The following is a 22,768-nucleotide window of genomic DNA, read 5'->3' on the forward strand; positions in this document are numbered from 1 at the left end:
TATATTTATGCATTTGCATTTATTAACTATGCAAGATATTATAATAGATACTCAAACTGACATTTTTTTAATTGTTAATACGCAGTATGATATGTTATAGTTTAAGTTTATTATTTTTATAAAATGTAAAATGTAAATTAAGCAGTTAAAATATTTAACTGAACATTTATTTTTATCTTTAAATCTGATTAGTTTTATTGATAAAATATTAAATATCAAAATCAAGATCATGAAATTTATGCAATGATGGAATATGGATTGCTTAGATTAATAAAATTGCCTATCTTAGGAATGAATATTTATGTATATGAGATAAGAGCATATTAATTTAATATTATAAATTAGAAACGTATACAATTTAATTAATAAATCTCTAAATTACATCTTAAAGGAACATAGATCATTCAGGTGCATTCCCCTAGCATCTCCTCTCTTCTTGGATGTATGGACTCAAATTGGAAGGTTTTTTATACTGGTATGTGCTCAATTTCACCGTTTTTCCGTTTGTGCAGAAATGTCTATAATTAACAAATTATTATTATTATTTTAACGGCGTAATATAAAACAATAATTCACTCCACTTCAATATTATCCATTCTATAGGACCGAATGATTCATGGCCTGCATCTGTTTTTGACATTGATGCTCTATTACTTTCATATTTTATCTGGATAAATTTAGTCAAGTTATATTCCGAAAGTTTTAATAAAAACGGTTTGGGGTATGAACTCTTATGTATCATTATGCAGATAAAATCGATTCTTATGTGCACTAGTTATTATTATTATTTTTTTTTAGATTGAAATAACTTAATTCTTAGAATTTAGTTATAAATTTATGTAGATAATCATAGTAATACAATAAAATGAAAAAAAAATCACAAATATATATTATTAACCTTAAAACCTATTTATGTTACCACCTTTTGAAGTAATAAAAACCTCTTCGAATTTAAACTTCAGGGTTTTTGGTAGCAAATTAGATCTAGCTGATACTTTGTGCGGTCAAAAGTAAAAAATTCCAAATAGTTTTTAAATGAATTGGGAAAAATAAAACCAATTGAAGAAATATTAGAATTTTTACGTAAAACCACTTTTCAACAAATTTGTTTTTGTTTTATTGTTATGATTTAAAAACAAATAACCCTAGATGTTTAAAATGTTCATCGAATGCTTATATAATAATTTTATATGCGTGATAACATTTTCTAAATATATCGACTCTCTTAGCAGTTTATAGATATTTGATTTTTTTTTCTATAAATTTTAATAACAATGTATTAAATATTAATGTGTAAAAATGCTTGAAAATGTAATATAAGATAATATTTTTTCTATGGATATATAACATTTTTTTAAAAATATTTTAACTGGCGGTCTGACATAAAATCGCACTTATGTAGTAGTTAGGTAGTGTATTGTTGTGTTGACAGATGTTCAAACTAAAAAAATTCTAGAGTGAAATTTAATTTTTTCATTAATTAATGTAATATGATAAATTAACTCAAATGTATGCTTACTGTTGTAAATTTTATGTACTTTTTTAACTTTCCATTACAAGATGAAGTAAGAAATGCATTGTGGGTAAATGTATTTTTTATAATTCTGTCTATATTGTACTCTTGTCTCAAAGTGGGTAAAAATTATTTAATAAACAAACGCAATTAATAGAAAAAGCTTTACACCATCAAAAACAAGTAGACTATAAGTGTTTATTTTAAATCAAATAATTTCAAAGATACGTAAAATGGAAATTATCGTCTCTATTTAGTGAATCATGCATATACCTCTCCATTTTTTATGACACATTCATTGAATCATTGAAACGTTAAAAATGATGAACATAGCCTAAGAACGTTTTGATTTTTAAATGCGTATCTAATTGTTGGATAAGAAATCTAAATCATTATTATTGTACATATTTAAAGGTCTACCTCAAGACATAATAAAAAAATGTTAAAAATATGAAAGTATGAAAAAATAGTCTTTGGCATCCTAGAATTCGATTTGGCATTACGCTTCTATTCATTAAAGTTTATGTATGTACTAGACTTATGCGTTATTACTTTACTATTAATATTTTCCTAATTGTTAATAAGTAGCTAGTTAGTTTAAATATTGTTTATACTTGAATCACCTATCCTTTATACTATTGAGGCTTTATTATAGCGCTCTGTATTTGGCAACTAAAATCCAAACATTACATATCAGTGTCACATTTCAAAAACGTCATATTATTCTATATTGCTTATAATTTACACGCATTTATTTTATGATACAATTAATATTTAATTTTAATTTGAGCGTAATGTAATAATTTTTAAATGAAGCGTGATTATAATATAATTTAATAAATATATTTTTGAAATATAGTAATTTACCAATAAATTGGATCGTCGATTAACAGGACTTAATTATTTATAATTATGTGGTTCGTCAATTATCCAATATAATAAATTATTTGAAATAAAATTTATTTTTATTTTGTATTTTTAAGTTTTTAAAATTAAATAAAATATATTACGTATTTTTAATAATACATGTATAATATTTATTTTATCATAATATAGTTACAATTTATACATACTACATACAGTATATAAGTTTTATTTTTAATTACATAAAATATTTAAATTCATGTTTATTTTTTATTTATAATCATTGATTATCCACACCTCTTTATCAAAATAAATGATTGCGGTTAATCGACGCTTCACTGTATATAATTTTATAAATGTTTATAAAATATTATTCACCATTCACCATGTATGCTTTCACCCATATTTCAAACAATAAACATTATAAGAAAAATGTTGATACTCATTTGAAAAAAGAACTTGACATATTTACAGGACACTTCCTATATCTTATGCAGTATTAAACATTTTGAGAATTAAAATGAAAATAAATTCTTTAAAAATGTCAACAAAATTCAAAAATCAGATCTTGGATAACTGCATTATTGAAGAATAAAAAGAAATGCTTGGTGAATAAAAATGTAGAATAATACAAATAAGTTTATAAGTTTTATTATGGTTTATTAATCTCTCTTTATACTTCCACATCCAAAATAAATTAGGAACTGGGTCTTATCTATCAGAGGTGGACCAGGATTTTTAGTTTCTATATAAAATAATAAACGCATTAGAAATAAACAAGACAAACATTACAATTTCACTTTTGATATAATTTCTATAAAAAAAACAATTAATATGGAATGATACAAATATTAAATTTGATGGATATTGTGACTTTGGAAATGATTTAATATTTGAAGGAAGACAAACAGAAGCAATTAAGGTTTTAGTGTTTATGTTAATTAGTTTAAATGATAAATGTAAATTTAAAATTGTTTATTTTTTTCAAAACAAAATTAATACTCAAATTTAGGCTGAATTCATTAATAGGTACTGAATCAAAATTTACACATAAAAAAAAGTCTTTAATACACAAATATCTCTACTATGAACATTTTATGTGGTAAAAATAATGTAGAAAAATATGAGGACATAATATCATAATTTTTCATCCTGTAAACAGTATTTAAGTAAATTATTTACCTGATGCATGTCATAATTTGCAATTAGCAAGAAATATTTTAGGGAATTGCGGTGTGATAGAATCAAATATACCTTGCGTTTTTTCGATACGAACATATTTCTAAATTAAATATTGTACAATTGTTACAATTAATAGTATTTTTTCACATTTAAACTATCAAAATATTTGTTTAAACTGATAAACTCCGTCAAATGGCAGTCTTTACTATTTCAACTAAAAGATTTATGAGTTTAAGATTAAAATTATTATCAATAAATTATTTAAATCTAAAAATAAACTAAACAAATTTATATTATTTACAAAACAATAATAATTATGTGAATACAATTAATAAAATTGCTTTTGATTTAACTAGTCGAACATGAGGTTATTTTTACTATTCTACAATGCTAAACATGTATATTTAGAAGAAAAATCATTTGTTGATAAAAAATATTATTATCTGTATTTATTAAGTTCATTTGATATATTTTGATACATTATATCTTTTTTTTTTTATATAAAATTAGTATTTTTATATATTTTTGTATCACTATTATTTTATTACTTTTCTTATATAATGATTTGGTCACTTATCACATTTTCTTAATTTTTTTGTTAATTATGTTAACATGCTATTAATACAGTATGAGTATGAATTTTTTTGTATGCAGTAAAAATTGCAAGTACATTACTTATCGATTATTTAGATAAAATCATTTGTTAATATGAAGTATTTTTTATTTATATTTATAAAGTTAATTTGACATTAGGTACATTACATCTTAGCTAAAAAAATATAAACTTAAACAATTTCATTCATATATATAAAAATGAACAGAATTTTATATTAATAATACCACTTTTCTACATGTTTTAGCTAGTTAGAACTTAAAACCAATCAAAAAACGAAACGGGTTTGGTAGGTAATGTTTATAACTAAAAACGAATGTATACTTAAAAGGTATCTTTATCAATTATAAATATTTAAAATAAAAACAATTTATATGAAAAGAAAAAAGTGTACTTACATATTACAAATTTATTATGTTTGTTAAGAAGTCCAAGTGTTGCAATGATTTAAAATAATACATCCCATATTTTGTAACATTTTAAAATACTAAAAAACACAATAAATCTATAAATTATTATATCATAATAATTGGAAATTAACGACGTTGTTAATAACATAGAATACCTAGGTACTACATAGAGTTGGTCTATGGTTTTTTTCTAGTATTTTTCTACAATCATTTTTTTTTCTTTTTCTAAAGTTTTGTTTGAAAACAGCTGTGTGGAAACATTACTATGGTGTGAAAAAAAAACATTCGTTCAAAAGTTGTTTGTTTTAATATTTATTTAAATTGGTATAGTAACTCATTTTTATTTTAGCGATACGATAGGCTGAACTAATTTTTCCCAAAATAAATTGTATAAAAATATCTTATATTATAATATGTCATGTTAAAATGTTTCTCTATAAATAATATTATTGATATACTATAACAAAATAAATAAATGTGTTATTTTTCATTTAGATATCAATTTTTTTTTCAAAATTTAAAGTTAAATGTTATATTCAATTTTCAAACCTTAGATATTAATATTATTAATTTTAACTTAAAAATAATATGCATATTTTTGCAATAGGTATTTACTAAGTTTGTCTAAATTCCAACATTAAACCCTTAAATAAAATTACTATAGATTCACGTTAATTTTATTTTAATTCTAGTAATAACAACTTAAGAAGAAATCTCTAAGTTTTCAATTTGATTTACATAACATACAATTTTCCTAACAACATTTAGTAATAAAAAAATCTTAGTAGATAATGTGACATTGAAACATTAAAATGTTTAAACACTTTCAAAGTCTAGTTTTAGGTTGCTAATAATTACTGTGCTTATTTAATAAGGATAGCTGTTTAATCTAATTTTTTTAGATGCGTGAAAAAATTTGTGTAACAAAGTGATAAAAGTTTGTAAAACGATCGATAAGAAACGAGCATTTTATAGAAAATTATAACAATTTTAATAATTTTGAAAGTGATTCTTGTGTTTGTTATCACTTCCGATTATTATAGTAATCCTGAATAGTTTACTATGTGATATCTTCATGCTTTAAGCATGTATTTTTTTAAGTCTTAAGTGTGTTCTTACGGTGGTGATAAGAAGAGTTAAAGAAGTACGGGATAATCGATAATAATAATACATAATCATGAAAAAAAAATAACGATGATCGATAGAGTCAGTCTGCTGTAAACTGTATTGCTGTAGGTAAAAGCTGTAATTTCATCAAAATGTAAACTTCATATATTTTTGAAAAAAATTGCACTAATGTATTTTTGATATTTTTAAATTAATGTAAAAAAAATTATCAGAAATCCTGTATAACATTTTTAGTTTTAATTATTTTAAAATAAAGTATAATTTTAACGGTTGTCGGTTAATAACAAATGTATTCAAAATTTGAAGCTCGGTTATAAAACATTTTTTTTGATTATGTAATTTTGATATTTTTAATTACTGTAGAAACCATTTATGAAAATATTTGAAATATATTTTTAAGTTTTATGAATTATGACTAAGACAAAAGTTTTTAATCAAAGTTGTTGGAAAAAAAACAAACAATTTTAATTGTCAATAAATAGCTTAAGAAAAACCAAAATATTTTGGATATGATATCATACAGAGAAAATGTTAATATAAATTTATATTTGGTAGAAGTTTTATGTATGTATGAATTTTTGAGCAACAAAAAATAAAAACAAAACTGATTTTGTTAAAAATGAGTTTTGTGTAAATACTTCTATTTTTTCGTAATACTTATACCCTCAATTATTTTGTAAATTATAACATAATTTAAGTACTTTGAAAACATTTTGAACGACGGCATTTCAATGGAGAGGTGGGTATAATAATTACCAGGACGGACGATATGTTTAGTAACAATATTATAGTTCGGGTGTAATCGATGTATGATGAGTATAAACTTTCAACGTAAGAAATGAGGGGAAATCTTAGTTGATAAAAAACACTTTTGATAACTTAAGGTTAGGTTCGGGTATAATGTGTCAGGTATAACACGTGCTGCATAACATTGAAAATATATTTTATATCAATTTTTATCATAATTTATTTATAGAGATATGCCAAATATGTATTGATAATAATAATGTACCGATCGACTTTGGTCGCGGAAATCTGTATAAGCAGCGTTGCTAATCAGCGAAAAGCTAAAAACACGAAGTTTCCGAAATAACAATTCGCTAAACCCCCCAACTAAATTATTATCAGCGGCATCGACGGCGGCAGTGACTCCTATGATCGGCCTCGGGGTATGCTGGCTGGGGGTGAGAGCTGCTAGCGCGCGCGGACGTAAGCGAGACTCACGGCAACGTGCGTGCGTATGCGCAAGCGCATGCCGGGAAATCCGTTTTCTCGTCCACGGTCGGGAAATCAACGTGCCAGTTCTTCGATGACTCCGGTGCCGTCCGCACATGCCCGGAACGCCGATTCGTACCGCCGAAAGACGTCCAGTCATACGTCCGTTACACAGCCGCCGCCGCCTCCGAAGATCCGCGTGTAGAGTATTGCCGTGAGACCGTTGCCGTCGATCCTCGTGAATTGGATGAGGGACATGTCGTTTGGCACACGGCATTGACGGGCCCGCACCGGCAGTGTCGTCATGGAGGTAGTACAACCGGCATAGCCGCGACACACGTGTCTGCACACTCGTTTTCCAGTCGTCTGCTCGCCTCCACAGCCCATCATCTTAAATCGACAACCAGGTCCACGGTGACCCTAACCTCATGGCGTGTCAGTACGCGATGTTTGCCGCCGTTATAGCAGTCGTTGTAGCGACTTGTGCCACGGCGTCAGTCCTAGGACAACCAGATAAACCCACAGGTACGTACGATCAAAAACGCTTTGTGAATAATAATATAAACAAAAATATATTTTTCATATGCAATCACCTGTATGAGCTGTATGGTTCTTAAAATTTTCAAATTCAAACTTCTCACCTATATGTTTATATATATGGAAATTTTTACAATACATAATTGGTTTCGATTCGAGTAGGTAAATGTGGTAATAAACATATTACTAACAACATATTTACTATATTTCTCATTAATTTTTAATAAAGAATATAAAATAAGTTTAATAAACGTAACATTGAGATATACGTTATAATCGTATGCTAGACAACTTCTACAATCTATATTTAACTATAGTTTACATTAAAACTAAACAAAATAGTAAATTTAAATATTAAATACAGTGTGATCAGAAAAATCGTGGGGGTATTTTTTTTAAACTAAAGAAATGTTGAAAACTAATACATCAAACCCAAAATGTTTGTAACTTTTTTACATTGCAGAATACAGTGTAACTGCATAACATCTTTAACTTTGAAGTTAGACTAATGATAGTCATCTTTAATAAATTTAAAATTTAAATGTATTATGTTATATCATGATATTTATAAAACATTATTTTTATTATCTGCTTAATTTCAAAAATTATGTAATATTCTCGTCAAAGGTGTGAACAGGTATTCAGGATAGTGGTGATAAAAATTATTTTATAACATCGAGCAACAGTATTACACATTTTGTTTATACTCAATTACTTTACTTGTGTTACTCATAAGTGGGAGGGGACTAAAAGTATAAAATATCTAAAGAAGTTTATTTAAAGCATGTTTTTTTTCGGTACACACCTATCACCAATCATGAACATTTACAAATTAATTTGCACTTAAAAATTCATAAAACGTTTAATTTGAATATCCGTCGTTAAAAATGTAATATTTAAAATGTTTAATATTTTTTTTTCAAAATATAAATACAGTGAGTTTCACTTAATGTGATCAGTGATCACTGGTTTATAGAATCAACCGTCTATTGGAATCTAACTTGAAAATCCCAAACCAGATCTTATGTTACTTATGTTAAATTAACCTTTTATTAGAATCACCAAGTACCGAATAATTGAATCCTTTTTAAGAACATTCTTATCGTTTTAAAAGTATTTCAAACTTTCACTAAAAAGAAACAAGAACTGTTTTGAAAAAGTTAAAAGGAGCTTTTAAAAAATATGGCGTTAACGATAGTTTTCATTTGTTCCAAATTGTATAGGTACAATGTACATACTACATGCACATTGAATATGGATTTTAATTTCAGGCTAATATGAAAATGAAGTTAATAGATTCTCAAGTATAATCAAAAATAGATAGTACTTTATTTTAATTTAATTTTAAATATATATAAATAAAAACTCATCAATAAAGAAAAATGTTTTATGGAATCAACCGGTTATTAGAATCAAAATGATATGTACCAATGTGATTACATTAAGTGGATCTCCCTGTATTTCTATAAAATGTAAATATTATTGTATAAAAAGTCTCTATTTATAACCATAATTACAATCATAATATACCCTTTCACTGGCCAATATTTTTATTACATTTTACTTTTACCTATCATATTAATAGTTATGAATCATTATATTTGCTAATAATTTTAAAAACATAATTGAATATAAACACAATTGTCTAGGTATATAACAACGGAAATATATTGTACTCATTTATCATGAATCCATAAGACCATACAACTACAATAATTTCTGCCTACCCCAGTTTAAATATTAAACCATAACTAAAAAATGTTACTACTTTACTGATTCACAGAATTACGATTTCATAATATAACATAAGTGACACCTCGTTTTCAATATGGCTATACTGAAATAATTGCATATACTCAGAGGTTACAGGTTAAGAACTCATTATTATTCAACCAATCGCACAATTGTTAATATTTTGTATTTTAAATTTTACCCATCAATCAGTTATTAATCAAAATATTATTGATAATAATTTTGAATGATACTGGCGTTCAAAAAAACAAAATTATTAATTTTTTTCTAGTAATTAGCACTAAGTAAAATTAACATTGCTAAATTTCAGTATACGTAATAAATCAAAATGTCTTAGTTTTTTTTGTACACGCCATTAAAGATCTTGTTATTGAACATTTATTATAGGTTTTTATTTTCTACACATAAAATAAAATAATAATTTTTAATTTAATTGATTATTTTATTAATTTCAATGCTGCGTACGATTAGATATTATAATATAATACGCAACAGTGCGACATCCATAATCGCAATTCAATAGTTGTAAACTTGTAAATATTATATTATGATAACTTAATTTGCTTGTTATTATTACACGAGGATTTGATGTAGCATTAAGCAATTAAACATAAATTCATTTTGATTCAGTTGTAATTTATATCATACAATTAACACCAACAGATATCATTTATTTTATACTATTATAATGTAGCTTTTAAATTTAAAAACGATACATCGTTTTGATAGGTAGTAGAGTAATTTAATTTTAGTAAATTTGTGCAGCATAAATTCAAACTTTTGCAAATTATTGCTCTACGTGCATACGGTTTGTAATTTCTTTTGAAATGTATAACATGTAAGCAGCTTCAAAATATATAAATTGCTTTTAAGTTTTAATATTTTGCGTAATATACACTCAACAAACAACTTTGAAAATGTTTAGACAATATTTTTTCTTCTTATTTTCATATTTTTATAACAAAATGTACACATTATAACAATATTATGTATTTGTAATGCACCTACTATAAAAAGCTAACATATAGGTAATATTATTATAATATATACAAAACTATTAGCTTGGGAATAAAATTGGTATATTTTTAAGTAAATTGAAAGAAAAAAATTAGCAACAATACATTATTATTTGCTAGGCAATATTATTATAATATACTTTTGTAAAATGTAAAATTATTACATATTTTATACAATATTTAAATTTTAACTATTCTAATAAAATACAATTTCACATGTATAACTATAATAACAGGAAGAATTGATAGAATATAATATGTAAATATTTATACTTCGTCGTTTAGTGTGTTATGTACACTATGCACTATAAAAGCATTAAAAAAAGTTTCAAAAATATTGTGTTGGCAAAAAAAAATAGGTCACGGAATTACTGTAATTTATTTTAGTATTATAAGCATAAACAAAGTAAGTTGAATTTTGTTTATGCTCAAAATAAAATTTTGATTGAATATTCGTATGTTTTCTTTTAATTTGTTAAATTCAAATGTTATATATATAATACTATTTAGTTGCAGTTATCTTAATCCAGTCACTGTGTATATGATTGTTGGATCTAATTAAATTTATTGGAAGACAAAGTACGTTGGAACTAGTAAAATGTTGTTAATTTATAATATTTAATGACTTATTAATCGGGTATTTTATTTATAACCTATGATATAACAAAGTATTAATATTCGGTTTGGATGCAGTAAAACACGAATTTTTAATTATTGCACAAATAATAATATAATAAAAAGCCTTGCACTAACACGTTGATCGGTTATACTTTATCAAAATAATTAAATTTCGTATTGACACTAGAAGATTTAGTTAATATATAGTAAATATACATCCTAATTTAAAGACTTAATTTATTCTCGACAATATTTGGAGCACTATTGTATTTTGACTTGTCGAATTCACATTCTACTTGATTAAACTGTTGTTGGCTACAATAATAAAAACAATAATAACGTTGCTGATTCAGTATTCGTTATTTTAATATCTTTGTATGTATAAAAGATTAGGTTGTTTTTATGCTCTGATTTTCAGACAAGCAATTAAATAATTTATTTTAATTTTGTATTTTTAAAAGTTGACTAAAATATTCGCTTTAGTATTGCCATGTGTTGTGTTTTAAGTTTTTTGTTAAGTAAGGGGCACACATTGATTTTAATGTTGCACTTTCATGACAAAACTTTTATATAATTTTACGTTTTTTTTTTTTGCAAACTTGTAAATAAATTTCCACTAAGGTGCTGGGGACTATTTTATATAGGTATTACTTGAGTTTTTTAAATTTATATATGATACTATTATACCTGATACGTAAATACTATACATTTTAGGTTATTGTAGAAGCGTAAGAAATTGATTCTATTCCTTCAAGAAATCAGTTAATAATGTAGTGACTGATATGCATCAGAATGCCAGTTAGCTAGAATGCCATCAAACTGAATATCACTATATTATACTTTGTAAACTCGCATATAATGACGCAAAAACATGCACAATTTACGAAAAATGGAAATTTTTTTTATACGAAATTTAACTGCATATAATATTATGATGTACCTACATAACCTACGTAGTTCCACATTTTTGAATTACTAATTACCGATGATGTTAAATAATTATATTCATAAAACGTTTCCATCGCTCTTTTAAAAGGCTTATTATTAGGATTTTCCGTCTAATCATATTCTAGTATCATAAATTGTCTAGCTTAACTCTAGGCGATCTGTTTTGACGCATATATTCATCATTGTTTACCTTTATTCTCAACGATCTCTTCACAATTTCTTTTATTATCGATTACAACACTTGATCTTAATATCGTCCTATTACTTAAAATTATACAATTTATTATTTACTATATAACCAAAATGGAACTTTTACTTGTTTATACTTGGGAAATTTCATTGTTCATAATTTTTTACGTAAATAAAAGTGTCGCAAATCGTAGAAATATATTAATATATAAACAAAATAGACAAATGATCGGCATGATCAGTAAAAAATATTTTTATTTATTGATTACTCGTTTATTTATTGTGTGAAATTATATGGATGTTGGACGGCGCAGTGGCCGTTTCGATTTACAAAACTTCATTATGGAATCAAAAAATAGACGCGCTTGAAAATCCTTTGTTAGAATATTATTTTTCAGAAAAATTCAATGACGTTCAAAATGCGCTTGGTTCAGCTGAAATTAGCCCGGTGGAGGCATAGCAACCGCTTAAACCGTATCGTTTACCGTAATATCGGCCGTTTTCTTTATGTCCGTCTCCGTCATCGGATTCCCAATCTCACAGTGATTGCGTTTTTCACATCGACGAGAATAATGTTGTATAATCGCAATCTTTAATCAATCGTTTTCACGTCGTCGTTCGCGAGTGCCTATTATATTATTGTGTGTAAACGATTCTTAATCACCTCCTGTTCAAAAACACGTACAGTTCGTTTCCCGAGGTTTGGGCGCCGGGTGGCACGTCATGGTATGATGCACAAAGTCAATTACATTATTCACAGGTTCATTGCACAAAATAGGAATAAACGGTTTCATATACCTCTACTACCGTTAACTAAATATTAAAATTGTATATTGTATTTGCATATTGTTATTATAATACTATGGGGGTAGGTTATGAAAATCCGATAACACATTTCATTTATTATTGTTTGTCTATACGTCGGTGACACAATTAATGCAAATATTGCTATAATGCGCTATTTTTTGTCGGTCACTATAAAACAGTAGTTATGTGTGTCCATGTGGGTAGCAACTAGCTGATAGTTAATACGTTATTGTTTTCGTAACGAAATATTCGTATTCTCACATATTAAATTCGTTTACTGAAAACGGCGCCGGATAGAACTAGCCAAATACCAACTTACACGCCGATGTAATTGAAATTACATAAACAATAATATGCTGGCTCCTGAAAATAAATACTATTGTATTAATAAAAAATATCTAGAATAACAGCTATTGTTGGAAAAACGTTTTAGTTCCTTACTCGGCTTACTCCATGTATTGTGCGTTAAGACTCTGCAGGAACAGATCCAAAACAATTAATACATTTAATACATTCATTCAAAATAGTTAAGTATATAATATATTGTATTCGATGAATAATGTTTAATAAAACTGTTTCTTTAATATACGACCATTGTAAATGATATTATGTTATATGATTAGGTAAAATATTTCAGGGTAAGCCTATATTACCTAACCCTCGGTTGCAGTAAACGTTGGATTTAATGTATTTAATGTTATTTATTTACATATGAATTAAAATAGACGGTTAATGAATACACATGTTGCACAATTATTAATTACTTAATAATAAGTTAGGAGAAATGACTCGTATGTTTTATATTGTTTTATATCCCCCCCCCGGATATTAATATGGTATTATTTTTGCCTAATGGCTTAAACATCATACAACGAAGAAGAAATGCGTAGTTCTTATTTACCGATACCGAATAATTGTTTACCACGTGTTTATGTTTTTGTTATATTTATGAATTTCAATATAATTTGTACTAGCTATAATTTTTAATGTAATCTTAATACTAAACACTGTATTTTTACACATAGATTGTTTTGTAAATGGATTTTTTTTCCGTCAATAAAGAATGATAATAATAATAACACTGAATGCATTTGACTTTTTTTTTTTTTAATTATTTATTATATAATTATTTATTAATATATCTATTAGTAAATAATTATAACATATGTTTGATATTTATATTTTGAAATAACACTACACCTTTATTTAGCTTACATTAAAGATTTATTTTTTATTTTGCTCTCCTCCTTAAAATGTTACTAATGGACGCCCACGAAACTATATAAAAACATTAAAAATCATATGATCGGAATTTTTTTTTAATTATTTATCTTAATAGTTATTTTTAACAATACCAAAATGGTATAGGTAAAAACTATTATAGAAATATATAATATATTATACGCTATGTTCCACTAAAAATGTACAATATAAATATGTTCTATCTTAAGTTTTTAATACCGGTGATGCATTATATTTTTATAAAATGTATTATAATAATTAATAATAATGCCAACAATTTGAAATTAATTTTTGCAATATGATGCCAAAATTACTTAAATTTTCACGGACGTTTTACTTAAACGAAAGTAAAATTAAGTGACTCTCTAATAATTAACATAAAAGTGCTTCTTTATCTTAGCCATCAAGAACTCGTGTGTAATCCTGGTGTGACCTGAGCTTAATCTATTTAGTAGGTGCCACTTCATTTCTAATTTATTCTTTTCGTTTTATGCTGGAGTCTCGCCATTTATTAGTTTTCTTTATAATCACATTTTAATTTGATATTTTTTTTTTTTGTTTTAACTATTTTTCTGTTAAGCATTAATGATTTCATTAGTGTAGTTTTTTGCATCTTCATAAGAATTTGTTCAATAAATGTACAAGTGTTATTTGAAAAAACTAAGAATTGTTCATTTTGTGTTTTATTTAATTTCATTTCTGAGTTGTTTAGATGCTTGGTATCCATATTACAATAGTTTAGTTATAATTAATAATTTTTAAAGTTTTTTCAAAGTTCTCGAGATTGATATATCTTGAATCGTCATCCTACATTATAACCTGTGTATTATATCTTTAAAATTAGCTATTAGTCTAGCTGAAAATATAGAACAATAGTTATGTAAATGTTTGTAAAAAATTAACAAAATTAAGCTGATGGTTTATTTAAAGCCACTTATAAAAATAACTTATTCACATTTTTTAAAGAACATTACGGTTGTAATATTTATATTTTATACTACAATTCAAGACTGTGCTAAAAGTACTAAATATATTTAATTATGACTTATTAAACTTCCCAAATTTAGTTATGTGTCTTATTCTTTATTTCAATTAGATGTTAGACCATTATGGGTATGGTATGATTATTTTAATTTAAATATTAAGTACCTACTCGTATACTTATATATACCTTCTTGAATATAATTATGTAAACAAAAATAACTATTTTTATTATTATTTAGATTATCCAATCAGTATTTCATTATATCATATTGTGATTTACTACCTATTTACTTTTCTAAATGACAGTATTTTATGTTTTGTTGTAAAATAATTGTGTTCTTTAATTAAAAATAAAAATATTATCTTTAAGAAAATTAAATTAATTAATTTTTAAATCAAGAGCCATATGCCATACATGGAAGGTAAAAATAATATGAATTATGAATTATATCATTATGTAAAAAACAAAGAGAATTTGTACTAATGTTCCTTATTCTAAATTAACTATTAAATTCGCAGCTTTAATGATATTGTGTGACACAATTGAACTTATATAAATATAATTAGGTACAGTTTATTACAGTAGATGCATTAGCCATCTATAATACATCGATCAAATTATATATTGAAATTAGTATTTTATACCTTCTTGAGTATGTTTGCTCTTAATAATAAATCAAGAGTTGATTGGATGTTGTATGAGTTTGGGTTGAAAGATTCTAGCATATTATAACAGTCAATACTCGATTCTCTTTCTTTTTCCTACGTCTTGTATTTAGTGAGAATGTATTTCAGTGAATGAAATTCCAGAGTTGGAAAAAATATTCTTTTATTATTTACCAATATACAATTTAATATATTTTTATAATTTGATTTTAATTTTTAAACATATTTAAATATTATAATTTGTTAATTGTTTTAATATAAATATATTTCAACTGCAGATTTTTATATTTTTGTATAATATATATAGTCTTTATTATTAAAACAAAAAATCTTCACGTAAACAATATTTTCACGAAAAAAAAAACTATTCTATACCTTGTAATATAGTTGAATAAAAGGAAGAAACTTTTCAGTCGGAGAAATACGTTATTTATTACGCTTCGATGAGTCTAGCTGTTATAAGTACAGAACATTGTGTATACATAAAGTTTCCCGATTCTAGTGATTGCGTAGTCTTTCAGGTATGAAAAATCGCAAGTACTTGGAAAAACTTTAAAACGAAGTGTTAGTCTTCAAAAATTTTTATTTTTTTTTTTAAGAAAGACAAATGTAAAAATCTCTGATTTATAATCAATTTAATATCAATGATTATTAAATTAGTATACTGTATCATTGATTAATATCCAAACATAGTCCATTTGATAATAGATAGAATATTTGTGGAATTTCAAAGATAGATACAATTTATACTATTCTTACATAAATATATAATATTTATATATACGTAGGTAATTGTTATATTTTTATGTTATTAATTTTAAGTTATAAACGAAAATTAGAATGTGTAAAGAAAAACGATAATAATAGACAATATTATTTATAAATGTGGTTTTTTTAACTTATTATTATGTTTTATAGCTAAAACTAAAAGATCCATTTTGACATTTAATTTGTACGATTTAAAATATTCCAACAACGTCAATAATGGTTTTCAAATAATATAAATAAATACTTTTAATATTGTGATGCCTATGAAAAATAAACTAAAATAAATCATTAAATATGGATTTTAAAATAAAAAATATCTATGGTTACCTATGGAAAAGTTGTACTTACTAAATACTATTGACATTTGTGTTTATGTGCCATAACAGACTAAAGACCTACTAATTTTATAATTATATTTACTATCTATTAAAAACATAATTTACGCTAGCTCTATAATTGTAATTATATTTTAGTATAAGTGCATAATATTACCATAAATTATTTTATATTTATGATTATAACACAAAAATACATTTAGAATATTATTTTGCAGTCCACATATCTAATATAATGTTTGAAAAATGTTAAAGTATAAATAACAATTGATACATCTTTATTAGATTTTAAACAAATATATTACATAAATAGGTAGAGTAATTCGGTATTTCCAAGCCAAAATTGACAAGTTAATGGTACGTAATAGGTATAATAGAAATATATTAGTATATTACATAAATATATTATGTCATATTATATCATGCCAAATCATTGAACAGATTTGAATTATGTTGTTAGAGAGACTATTCTGAAAAGTATTAAATAATTGTATCTTGATTCTCGACAGGCAGTCAATTATATAATTATGTAAAGTAATATTCACGGGATAGCACACGTTATATAAAATATATACAACGCTATCTATAGTCATTATGTGTGAGAATAATATTTGTTGGATAAAAAAAAAACCATTAGGTTAAAGAGAAAAGTAAATAAACCGTCAACAGACGTAATAAGGGATGGAAAGAAATTGAAAAATGTTCCTTTAAACGGATTTTCCCCGTCAATTTCCCCGTTCCTCTCACTCTTCTACACACATTTTTTTAACGCAGTATCTGAGCAATATAAAAATAGTCTGAAAATGGTTTGTATAATAAATGGTTGGCCGTGTTGAGGTCCGTTCGTGTATTCAAATGAGTTTAATGTACCGCTCTAATTCCTACATCGTTCATCATTGTTGGTTTTGAGCAAGGACTATGGCATTTGCATTTTCTCTCTTTCGACGACCTCACAACCACCACCATACCCCACCACATTTACGCCTTTCCCCCACACTCCGTCTCTGTGTGTTCATCGCTACTGAACGATTTATTCTAAACGACAAGCGTTTGTCATATTCACAATGATTTTATGCCATTTTTTTCCGAAATCCCCCGTAAAATCGCTTTGTGATTTCATTCTCTCTATGGCCACCATCAACCTGTAATAGCACCGAATCAAAAAAATATCTTACAATTTTTTTGATAACCATTGTTTTTTTTTTTTTTTTAATTTATGCATGATAAAATATTATATTTATTTTCGGATTAATTCGTGAATTTTTATACTTGTACATATCTCAAGTATAATGCCTTAGAAGTTTAACTACAATGTATTAATTGAATGTCAAAAAATAAATAAAACGATACCACCCTTTAATTAAATGACGGGAAAACATCTTCTCATTACTTGCATGCATTATTCATAGAATAGTGTGTTTTTAAAAATGGGCCAGGAACGTAATATTGTTTGTAAATTATCACTGGTGTTTTGAATATAAGTTTTTGTCCATTACACTTATGAACTTATAGCATACATTTGTTTTCCACGATATAAGTGCATAGTTTTGAATAAATAGTATTTCTGATTTTTCAAATTAAATAATTGTATACAACTCAATAGGTAATACATAATTTTTTTAAACTATATTACCGATAAGCTTATAGGTAATACAATATCACATATTGCCCACTTTCGTCTATAGATTGGACCGAATAAATTATTGTAGGCTTATAAGCCTTTATTTTAAAGCCTTTACTCTAAATATATTAGATCAATTCAATACTTTGAATTCAGTTAAGAATCTAAATGATGTTTCAAACTATTAAAATCTCACCAATAAGAGCATTTGTTGTTGTCAAATATTTAATAAAAAATAATTTGGGTAAACAAATACTATGATATAATTCGATAATGATCTTTTTTTTTATTATTTTTTGAATTCGAAAAATATTTGGTAAATAACACTCCATTAGTGCACGGAACTGTTATAGTATTTATTATATTATGTATGCTTATAATGTAATATATATATATTTATAGTAAACTCTCGTTAATCCAGCTATGTGATGATTCAGTATGTACAGTAATCCGGCTATATTTTATTTTTATTTTTACTATTTTTGCGACTACAAGAAAAAGTCTTAAAAGCATCTTTACAAACAAAAAAAAAAAAACGAAAAAATGATGATTTTTTAGACTTTTCCCGTCAAAAGATTAATTTAACACAGTAATAAATTAATATGTACATAATATCATGTATATGTTTTAATAAAATAAATTAAGGTTTATCAATAAGTAAAAATGTGTTTTTATTTGAACCTCCATTAATTCGGCATTTTCGATAATCCAGCAGTTCTCTGGTCTAATATCTGTCAGATTACTGAGAGTCTACTGAATGGTTATTGGTTACTGAATATGTAAACAAAATAATAATCGATAGAGGAATAAAACCAAATAACCATAACAATAATAATAATATACCAAATAACAATAATTTAATATAGTATTGAAAAAAGAATTTATTACTCATTATTAAATATTTTAATAATTTCTTTAAGACAAGTTTCGTGTACTATAAGCAAAGACGGACCTATGGATTAACAAAATTTTGCCTTTTAAATAATAATTTAAGGTCCTACCTAGTATAGTCACACAACCACCATTCTATTGATAGGTAGGGAAATATATTATAAGGTATAGTCCTTTCAAATATCTTATCAGGTGGATTGATGGTTTGACGATTTACAGTATGATTTAAAAGACGGTTAGGTATAGCATAACACTAGAGCTAGGTCGCAAATACAACACCACGAAAATTCTTAGATGTAATATTCGAAGGTAGCTCATAATGATGCAACTCAAATAGCTTAAATAGTGTACAATTTTATATTTTATAACTATTGCCAAAAGTTTCAATCATTAATGTTGATATTTTTATATCTTATCATAAATGACTGCAGATTAGCGTGAAATAATATCAAGATTTTATAAGCTTAAAGTGTGTATTAAATGTGCGTTATAAATTTGTATTTTATTTAATATTTCAATAAATATAATATAACCAACGATGTAGTTTCGAATTACATTTTACATTCCCTGTTTGCACCTCTATGATTGAATGGTGATAAATATATAATAAATATATATTATTTATATTCATTTTATGTACATATATACTGTACACATTATTTTCCCCCATAAACCAGTAAAACGAGTAATGTCCCGTTCATTTAGTATAATGGAATTTGGAAACGCAACACATAAATCGTTAGCATCCTGGTTGAAAATTGAATATTACCGCTCCCAGTAATTGAAATATATAATATACTACGTATAAAATTGTGTTTAGAATATTCCAATATTGGTTGACGTGCACTGTAGCCGTATCACTAATTTGTAAGCTCTGTAGTATGTCTATACATATATATATATATCCATCATCCTCAGTAGTCGGCATTTGAAGCACGTTTTGAAACTAAATTATATTGACCCGATAAGATGTAATATTCTATTTTAGAAAACACTTAAGAATTTCACCCGGGATCCTAGAACACTTCAGTTATTATATTAGTATACTCGTCAGGAAATCTTAAGATTGTTTTATAATACTTTTGTACAATTGAAATTTAATTACTGTTTGGACCACAATATAAAATTATCGTGGCTATAATGGCGACTTTGCGGTAGCTATTTAAAATTCCGTCACCAACGTTAACCGTTATTAGCACCCGAGTAAACGTTATGGTAGAATGGAATATCATAGGTATATTCGATTTTGTTAAATCTGGTATCATATACAATAAGCTACAAATATAATATATCTTTACCTAATGTACTTAGATAACTAATAAAAATATAACTGCTATTATAGTTTATAATTTAACTTATAAACATATACCTAGTTATGAGGAGAAAGAACAGTCCATGTAATTATAATAATCGTTCTAAGGTAAAAGAAAAAAAAATACAATCCTATACAATAACACGTATGTAGGTAAAGTATGTAGTTGAAGACCGAAATATAGAAAATACTTATTGTTAATTTTATTTAATTAGCTTCATAATATGTTTTTTTTTTTAAAAATAAAAATTTGATTTTATAAGTACACGAATAAATAATAATAGGAATTATATCAATATATTACACTAAAACTTCCCTATAACGAAATCGCTTGGGACCAACACATTTTTCTACTATAAAGAGTTTTACGCCTTTAAGGGGTCAATTTCACTACTCTATTTTAACTAGGACTATTGACTTTTTCCGTCTTAAGGAGGATTCCGTCTTATAAAGGGTCCGTTTTAGAAAGGTTTTACTGTATTTTTCTTATTTATTTATTTTTGTTGTTTTTGTGTCAGCTTACAATCCGTAGAAATTATTAAATACTTAGTATTAATTATAGCTGAGAATTACAAGGTTATTCATAACATTGTGATTATACAATGTATATAATCGTTGGTAGGTTCTCTACGCTGTTCATTTATACAATTACTTGCTTAAAGTTCAGCATGTCAATGCATTATTATACGTTGCATGTACAACACATTGTTTCACTTTCATGATCACATTGAGTAATAAAATGAACTCCGCGTGGTGCGTATCTATAATAATAATAATAATAATAATAATAATAAATAATAATAATATTACCTTCTGGATAAACTGGTAATAATAGTTGTACTTATCGGAGGAAAAGAAAAATGTTTTCCGTGTACCTGCGTCGTAACATAAAAATTTACTGTAATATTATTGGAAACTTTTTTTTTTTTGTCTTCATTATTATATACCTTCTATCTCTGTATCCCGTTGTCCGACGAGAAACGAGTGGATAAAAATCCCGGGGCACTATGAAATCCATTACAGTGGCAATTCAACAATGACTATACTTACTATATATAAGTATACTATACGTCTATACCTTCCGATACTGTGGAGCCAGATTTCTGCCGTACATTATGAATAGGAATATCCCAGAAAACCCTCATCATCTTTATGAATTTCCAGTTCGCCGTCAGTCCAGGTAGAGAGTATCATCACTGATTGGTCGATCTCGATAATATGATAAATCCCATACCATTTCATTGTATTACATTACATAAACTTACAGGTTTTGAGTTAATTAACAGTTTTTGAATAGGAAAACAATTATTTCGGTTACTGACGTTTCATTGAAAAACCACCTAATATGATGACTACGTATACTATATATTTATATATACTTTACTGTATAACTTGAGTATATTATCCTTATATTATAGTAAAAACATACAGTGAATATAATGTTATTTATTTGACGAATGATGTCGAAATTATTGGTAACACACTTATCTTTTGAATACTATAAAAATCGGTATGCGTTTAAAATAAAAGTATTATATATTATCTATATAACCTAAAAAAATTAATAAAAGCAAAGTTGAACTATGTTTAAATACCAATGCGTGGAAAATTATTTAAAAAATTATAATAAAAGAATTAGAGACAAGTTAAGCTGATTATTTTTTATTTCAGAATTGAATATTAACCGTTTGTTGTTTGGTTTTTTTAAATGAATGATAAATGTTTTTCCAAATCGTAAAGGAATATAAATTCTATATCTTATAATATAAAAATCTGTCAATAACTAGAAAAATATGTTACATTTATTGTTGATTAATGCATTAAGTTAAAATTAATAAAAATTAATAATTTTTACTGCACATATTCGATAAACATTATTTATTTATAATAGAAATATGTTTATTGCTTCAATAGTACTATTTTTAATCGAGGTATTTAAATTCCAATCTATACAGTATGATGACACGTGTAGATTATATTGTATACAACACAAGTATAAATAACTTAACATTTTCCATTCAGTACGATCATATTTATCATAAAATACATCTATACACAACAGCTTGGATATTGGAGAAAACACACACATATAGGTATATTTACTTTTCTGAAGGGTTAACGTTTAAATTTCCATGGACTACGTTTAGTTTACGGGGT

The 22,768-nt window shown here is 25.6% G+C and overlaps 1 protein-coding gene across 1 annotated transcript in view; it reads left to right on the forward strand.

The window, feature by feature from the left end:
- The first annotated feature begins 7,029 nt into the window (after positions 1 to 7,029).
- LOC113548518 (locomotion-related protein Hikaru genki) overlaps positions 7,030 to 22,768 on the forward strand; it is a 116,111-nt gene continuing 100,372 nt past the window's right edge. The window contains exon 1 of the mRNA XM_026949448.1: positions 7,030 to 7,450. Coding sequence (XP_026805249.1) covers positions 7,354 to 7,450 — 97 coding nt within the window. The 5' untranslated portion in view covers positions 7,030 to 7,353. The remainder of the gene's footprint in view (positions 7,451 to 22,768) is intronic.

The sequence above is a fragment of the Rhopalosiphum maidis genome, chromosome 4 (assembly GCF_003676215.2).
Source record: "Rhopalosiphum maidis isolate BTI-1 chromosome 4, ASM367621v3, whole genome shotgun sequence".
Classification (NCBI taxonomy): Eukaryota; Metazoa; Arthropoda; class Insecta; order Hemiptera; family Aphididae; genus Rhopalosiphum; species Rhopalosiphum maidis.